The sequence below is a fragment of the Halictus rubicundus genome, unplaced genomic scaffold (assembly GCF_050948215.1).
Source record: "Halictus rubicundus isolate RS-2024b unplaced genomic scaffold, iyHalRubi1_principal scaffold0929, whole genome shotgun sequence".
NCBI classification, from domain to species: domain Eukaryota; kingdom Metazoa; phylum Arthropoda; class Insecta; order Hymenoptera; family Halictidae; genus Halictus; species Halictus rubicundus.
This window is the reverse complement of record NW_027489470.1, coordinates 1-8,249: the sequence shown is the minus strand read 5'-3', so window position 1 is coordinate 8,249 and position 8,249 is coordinate 1. Positions and strand designations below refer to the sequence as shown.

Sequence of the window (8,249 nt, the reverse complement as noted above, 5' to 3'; positions counted from 1 at the left end):
ACGCCGTACTACGCCGTGTTTTGTCAATGGATGATGCGCGTGGCATGTGCGCGGTGTGCCTGCATCGACGTGTCCATTGATTACTGCGCGTCGATCGGGAGAACAACTAGTTTCGCGACTGGTCTCACTAATTCGGTATTCGCGGTGATTAATTTCGCGACCCGAACCTTCCCGTCGGCTCCGGGGTACGTTTCCGACACGCGCGCGAGTGGCCATTGCGTGGGTGCTGTGTTTTCCCCTGAGATCAAGCAGAGGCAGCCCGGCACGACGTTCTCCTTCGTCTCTCGCCATTTTGGTCGTGCGGTGAGTTCTTGGAGATATTCTCGCTGCCATCTCGCCCAGAATTCATCTCGGATTTTTGACAGCAGCTGCCACCGGGAGAGTCGGTGGTCCCTCGTATCCAGCAGCGATGGCTCCGGGAGTGCATTCAACGCCGTGCCTATGAGGAAATGCCCCGGCGTCAGTGCGGTCAGATCCGCGGGATCATCGGAAAGTGCAGTCAGTGGCCTTGAGTTGAGGCAGGCCTCCACCTGGGTGAGTAGCGTGCTCATCTCTTCGAAGGTGAGCCGAGCATCTCCTATGGTCCGCCGGAGGTGATGCTTGGTTGATTTCACCGCGGCTTCCCACAGGCCTCCAAAGTGCGGTGCAGCTGGTGGATTGAAGTGCCATTGTGTCCTCAGGTCACTCATCTGGTATCTGATCCTCCGGTTCTCTCGGCTGCTGGCAGTGAAAAGACGGCGTAATTCCCCGTCGGCTCCCTGGAAATTGGTCCCGCAGTCGCTGTGCAGGTGTGCACAGATGCCACGTCGTGAGATGAACCTTCGGAAAGCGGCCAAAAAAGCCTCAGCGGAGTAATTGGATACGGCCTCTAAGTGCACAGCCTTGGTGACCATGCAAACAAAGACCGCCAGGAAGCCCTTATACGCCTTGTGACCCCGGCCCGGCGCAGTTCGCATCCAGATCGGCCCGGCGTAGTCAACCCCTGTGGCATGGAAGGGTCGAGCCGGTGTGACTCGATGTTGTGGAAGCTCTCCCATCAACTGACGTGCTGGAGCGGCCCGCCACCGAGTGCACGTGACACACCTATGTATTGCGGACTTGACGATGGAGCGTCCCCTCGGTACCCAGTATCGCTGCCGGATGGTGCCCAAGGTTGCCTGTACGCCGCCATGCAGTGTTTTCCTGTGAGCAGATTGAATTAAGAGTTGAGTGAACAGAGAGTCTGGGGAAAGAATGAGTGGATGCGCCTCGTCAGGGTGTATGGGTGCCTTGTTCAATCTGCCTCCGACTCTCATCAGGCCCTTGTGATCGAGCGTTGGATGCAGCGCAGCGAGGCTGCTTTTCCTTGGTACGCCGTGCCCTTTGGCTAGTCCGGCGAGTTCTACCCCATATTCGGCCCTCTGAACTTGGCGGATCCAACCTTCTTCTGCTTCCAGGATCTCAGCCACGCTGAGGGCTGGTGGTAGCCCTTCCTGGCTCGTGCTGGCGTTGGCAGACTGCCCGGCTGAGGTGCCTTTTGATCTGCTGAGCCATCGCCGACACCATGCTGTGACACGGAGCAGCCTGTTGTACGAGGAGAACCGTTCCAGGATGTCGTTGTCTCCCTTGTTGTTGCTTCCTCTGGTGGTGGCTGCGACAACTGCTCTCCTTGCCTCTGGAAGCTGCTCGTGTTCCGTGGTTGTTGCCAGTGGGAGTTCGTCCTCTCGTCGCAGGAACTCCGGCCCTTCCCACCACAGGCTCCAACTGAGGAGTTGTGTCGGTGACATTCCCCGTGAGGCGCAGTCCGCTGGGTTGTCAACACCAGCCACGTGGTGCCACTGCGCTTCTGGAACCCTGCGCTGGATATCTGCAACTCGGTTAGCCACGTAGGTGTTCCACTTTGTGGGATGGGCTTGGATCCATCCTAGTGTTACCGTGGAGTCAGACCACAGGTGTACGGCGGTGTTCGCGAGCTGCAGTGTGGCAACCGTGTGTTGGATCAGGCGAGCGAGCAGGTGCGCTGCGCAGAGCTCGAGCCGTGGTAGTGACACCTGGTGCAGTGGTGCCACCCTGCTCTTGGCCGCCACTAGAGTGACAGTCCATTGACCCTCTGCATTTTGTTCTCGCAGGTAGACGACTGCTCCGTATGCGCGTTCTGAGGCGTCGGCAAAACCGTGGAATTCCCTCCTTGTTGAATTGGTGTCATGCAGCAGTCGCCGTGGTACCTTCACCTCATTGAGCTGCTTCAGTTCGGCGCAGAAGCTCTCCCAGTCGTTCGCCAGTGCAGTCGGCAGCGGGTCGTCCCAACCCAATGCCAACAACCACGTCGTCTGGATGGTTATTTTGGCTCGGACCACGACAGGGGTGAGCCATCCTAACGGATCAAACAGCTGGGCTGCTCTGGACACCACTCCTCGCTTGGTGACTGGTTGAGCATGGTCGTCTGCAATCACAAACTGGAAGCAATCAGAGCGTGGTGACCATTGGAGACCGAGTGTGGCGTGCGTGGAATCCGTCCACATTTTTGATTCTCCCTGGGCCTCCGGATCTGGTGTTGGCCGGGGAAACTCGTCCCGGTTCGGTTCCAGGGAGACCTGCAGGTCGGCCGCGTTGGTTGCCCACTTCTGCAACGGGAAGCCGCCCGCCATGCAGAGCTGCTGGAGCTGTGCTGCGGCTTCCTTCAAGGCGGGGATGGTGTCTGCACCCGTGAGAATGTCGTCGACATAGGAATCGTGGCGGAGTGCTTGCGCGCCGACTGGAAACCGTCCGCCTTCGTCGTCTGCCAGCTGTCGCAGCGTCTTCACCGCTAGGTAGGGAGCACATGACAAACCGTAAGTGACTGTGTTTAGTCGATATTCACTCACGTGTTTCGCGGCGCTGTCCCTCCACAGGATTCTCTGGTGATCCCGATCGTCTGGGTGTATTAGGATCTGCCTATACATCTTCGTGATATCGGCTGTGACGACGAATTGGTGCTTCCTCCACCTCAGAAGCGTGTCGGCGAGGAGTGGCAGAAGGTTTGGGCCCACGTGGAGGCAGTCGTTGAGCGACAACTGCGCCGGCGAGGACCAGGAGCCGTTAAACACCACCCTCAACTTCGTCGTGGTGCTGGTCGGTTTCAGGACCCCATGGTGAGGTAAGTAGTGGGCTGCTTGTCCAGCTGGTGGTTCGCCGGCAGGCGACATGTGGCCCAACGTCTCGTATTCCCTCAGGAAGTCGCCGTAGAGCCTCCTGAAGTCCTCCTCCCTTTCGAAACGTTGCTCCATTCGTCGGAGCAACCGCCATGCTGCTGTCCTGGACCCTGAAGAGATGACACCTGCTTTTCGAAAGGGGAGCCTCACCTGATAGCGACCTTCGGGCGTGCGTGAGTGGGTTGCTGCGTAGTGGTCCTCGCATTCCCGCTCGTATATTCTCGTATATTCTTCTATATTCGAGTAATATTATGGTATATTCTGGTATATTCTTCTATATTCTAGTAATATTATGGTATATTCTGGTATATTCTTCTATATTCTAGTAATATTATGGTATATTCTGGTATATTCAAGTATATTCTGGTATCTTCTGCTACATTCTAGTATATTCAGGTTTATTCAGGTATATTCTGTTATATTCTTCTATATTCTAGTATTATTATGGTATATTCTGGTATATTCTTCTATATTCTAGTAATATTATGGTATATTCTCCTATATTCTAGTAATATTATCGTATATTCTCGTATATTCTTCTATATTCTAGTAATATTATGGTATATTCTCGTATATTCTTCCATATTCGAGTAATATTATGTTATATTCGAGTAATATTATGGTATATTCGAGTAATATTATGTTATATTCTGGTATATTCTGGTATATTGTGGTATATTCTGCTATATTCTAGTATATTCTGCTATATTCTAGTATATTCTGGTATATTCTCGTATATTCTTCTATATTCTAGTAATATTATGGTATATTCTGGTATATTCTGGTATATTCTTCTATATTCTAGTAATATTATGGTATATTCTGGTATATTCTTCTATATTCTAGTAATATTATGGTATATTCTGGTATATTCTTCTATATTCTAGTAATATTATGGTATATTCTCGTATATTCTTCCATATTCGAGTAATATTATGTTATATTCGAGTAATATTATGGTATATTCGAGTAATATTATGTTATATTCTGGTATATTCTGGTATATTGTGGTATATTCTGCTATATTCTAGTATATTCTGCTATATTCTAGTATATTCTGGTATATTCTCGTATATTCTTCTATATTCTAGTAATATTATGGTATATTCTGGTATATTCTGGTATATTCTTCTATATTCTAGTAATATTATGGTATATTCTGGTATATTCTTCTATATTCTAGTAATATTATGGTATATTCTGGTATATTCTTCTATATTCTAGTAATATTATGGTATATTCTCGTATATTCTCCCATATTCAAGTAATATTATGGTATATACTGGTATATTCAAGTATATTCTGGTATATTCTGCTATATTCTAGTATATTCAGGTATATTCAGGTATATTCTCGTATATTCTTCTATATTCGAGTAATATTATGGTATATTCTCCTATATTCTAGTAATATTATCGTATATTCTCATATATTCTTCTATATTCGAGTAATATTATGGTATATTCTGGTCTATTCAAGTATATTCTGGTATATTCTGCTATATTCTAGTATATTCAGGTATATTCAGGTATATTCTCGTATATTCTTCTATATTCGAGTAATATTATGGTATATTCTGGTATATTCTTCTATATTCTAGTAATATTATGGTATATTCTGGTATATTCTTCTATATTCTAGTAATATTATGGTATATTCTCGTATATTCTTCTATATTCGAGCAATATTATGGTATATTCTGGTATATTCTTCTATATCTAGTAATATTATGGTATATTCTGGTATATTCTTCTATATTCTAGTAATATTATGGTATATTCCCGCATATTCTTCTATATTCTAGTAATATTATGGTATATTCTCGTATATTCTTCCATATTCGAGTAATATTATGGTATATTCGAGTAATATTCTGCTATATTCTAGTATATTCTCGAATATTCTTCTATATTCTAGTAATATTATGGTATATTCTCCTATATTCTAGTAATATTATCGTATATTCTCGTATATTCTTCTATATTCGAGTAATATTATGGTATATTCGAGTAATATTATGGAATATTCTGGTATATTCAAGTATATTCTGGTATATTCTGCTATATTCTAGTATATTCAGGTATATTCTGGTATATTCTTCTATATTCTAGTAATAATATGGTATATTCTGGTATATTCTTCTATATTCTAGTAATATTATCGTATATTCTGGTATATTCTTCTATATTCTAGTAATATTATGGTATATTCTCGTATAGTCTTCCATATTCGAGTAAAATTATGGTATATTCTGGTATATTCAAGTATATTCTGGTATATTCTCGAATATTCTTCTATATTCTAGTAATGTTATGGTATATTCTCCTATATTCTAGTATATTCTGCTATATTCTCGTATATTCTTCTATATTCGAGTAATATTATGGTATATTCTGGTATATTCTGGTATATTCTGGTATATTCTAGTATATTCTGCTATATTCTAGTATATTTTGATATATTCTCGAATATTCTTCTATATTCTAGTAATATTATGGTATATTCTCCTATATTCTAGTAATATTATCGTATATTCTAGTATATTCTTCTATATTCGAGTAATATTATGGTATATTCTGGTATATTCAAGTATATTCTGGTATCTTCTGCTACATTCTAGTATATTCAGGTTTATTCAGGTATATTCTGTTATATTCTTCTATATTCTAGTAATATTATGGTATATTCTGGTATATTCTTCTATATTCTAGTAATATTATGGTATATTCTGGTATATTCTCCTATATTCTAGTAATATTATCGTATATTCTCATATATTCTTCTATATTCGAGTAATATTATGGTATATTCTGGTCTATTCAGGTATATTCTGGTATATTCTGCTATATTCTAGTATATTCAGGTATATTCAGGTATATTCTCGTATATTCTTCTATATTCGAGTAATATTATGGTATATTCTGGTATATTCTTCTATATTCTAGTAATATTATGGTACATTCTGGTATATTCTTCCATATTCTAGTAATATTATGGTATATTCTCGTATATTCTTCTATATTCGAGTAATATTATGGTATATTCTGGTATATTCTTCTATATTCTAGTAATATTATGGTATATTCTGGTATATTCTTCTATATTCTAGTAATATTATGGTATATTCTGGTATATTCAAGTATATTCTGGTAACTTCTGCTACATTCTAGTATATTCAGGTTTATTCAGGTATATTCTGTTATATTCTTCTATATTCTAGTAATATTATGGTATATTCTGGTATATTCTTCTATATTCTAGTAATATTATGGTATATTCTCCTATATTCTAGTAATATTATCGTATATTCTCGTATATTCTTCTATATTCTAGTAATATTATGGTATATTCTCGTATATTCTTCCATATTCGAGTAATATTATGTTATATTCGAGTAATATTATGGTATATTCGAGTAATATTATGTTATATTCTGGTATATTCTGGTATATTGTGGTATATTCTGCTATATTCTAGTATATTCTGCTATATTCTAGTATATTCTGGTATATTCTCGTATATTCTTCTATATTCTAGTAATATTATGGTATATTCTGGTATATTCTGGTATATTCTTCTATATTCTAGTAATATTATGGTATATTCTGGTATATTCTTCTATATTCTAGTAATATTATGGTATATTCTGGTATATTCTTCTATATTCTAGTAATATTATGGTATATTCTCGTATATTCTCCCATATTCAAGTAATATTATGGTATATACTGGTATATTCAAGTATATTCTGGTATATTCTGCTATATTCTAGTATATTCAGGTATATTCAGGTATATTCTCGTATATTCTTCTATATTCGAGTAATATTATGGTATATTCTGGTATATTCTCCTATATTCTAGTAATATTATCGTATATTCTCATACATTCTTCTATATTCGAGTAATATTATGGTATATTCTGGTCTATTCAAGTATATTCTGGTATATTCTGCTATATTCTAGTATATTCAGGTATATTCAGGTATATTCTCGTATATTCTTCTATATTCGAGTAATATTATGGTATATTCTGGTATATTCTCCTATATTCTAGTAATATTATCGTATATTCTCATATATTCTTCTATATTCGAGTAATATTATGGTATATTCTGGTCTATTCAAGTATATTCTGGTATATTCTGCTATATTCTAGTATATTCAGGTATATTCAGGTATATTCTCGTATATTCTTCTATATTCGAGTAATATTATGGTATATTCTGGTATATTCTTCTATATTCTAGTAATATTATGTATATTCTGGTATATTCTTCTATATTCTTGTAATATTATGGTATATTCTCGTATATTCTTCTATATTCGAGTAATATTATGGTATATTCTGTATATTCTTCTATATTCTAGTAATATTATGGTATATTCTGGTATATTCTTCTATATTCTAGTAATATTATGGTATATTCTGGTATATTCAAGTATATTCTGGTATCTTCTGCTACATTCTAGTATATTCAGGTTTATTCAGGTATATTCTGTTATATTCTTCTATATTCTAGTAATATTATGGTATATTCTGGTATATTCTTCTATATTCTAGTAATATTATGGTATATTCTCCTATATTCTAGTAATATTATCGTATATTCTCGTATATTCTTCTATATTCTAGTAATATTATGGTATATTCTCGTATATTCTTCCATATTCGAGTAATATTATGTTATATTCGAGTAATATTATGGTATATTCGAGTAATATTATGTTATATTCTGGTATATTCTGGTACATTCTAGTATATTCAGGTATATTCTCGTATATTCTTCTATATTCTAGTAATATTATGGTATATTCTGGTATATTCAGGTATATTCTGGTATATTCTAGTAATTTTTATGGTATATTCTGGTATATTCTTCTATATTCTGGTAATATTATGGTATATTCTGGTATATTCTTCTATATTCTAGTAATATTATGGTATATTCTCGTATATTCTTCAATATTCGAGTAATATTATGCTATATTATGGTATATTCTGGTATATTCTGGTATATTCTGGTATATTCTAGTATATTCAGGTATATTCTCGTATATTCTTCTATATTCTAGTAAT

The 8,249-nt window shown here is 38.4% G+C and overlaps 1 protein-coding gene across 1 annotated transcript; it reads right to left on the bottom strand.

Annotated features, from left to right (window-relative positions):
• Window positions 1–80: 80 nt before the first annotated feature.
• LOC143364753 (uncharacterized) lies at window positions 81–3,245 on the bottom strand. The gene has a single exon (XM_076804919.1). The coding sequence runs from the start codon at window positions 3,243–3,245 to the stop codon at window positions 81–83; it is 3,165 nt and encodes a 1,054-aa protein (XP_076661034.1).
• Window positions 3,246–8,249: the final 5,004 nt, after the last annotated feature.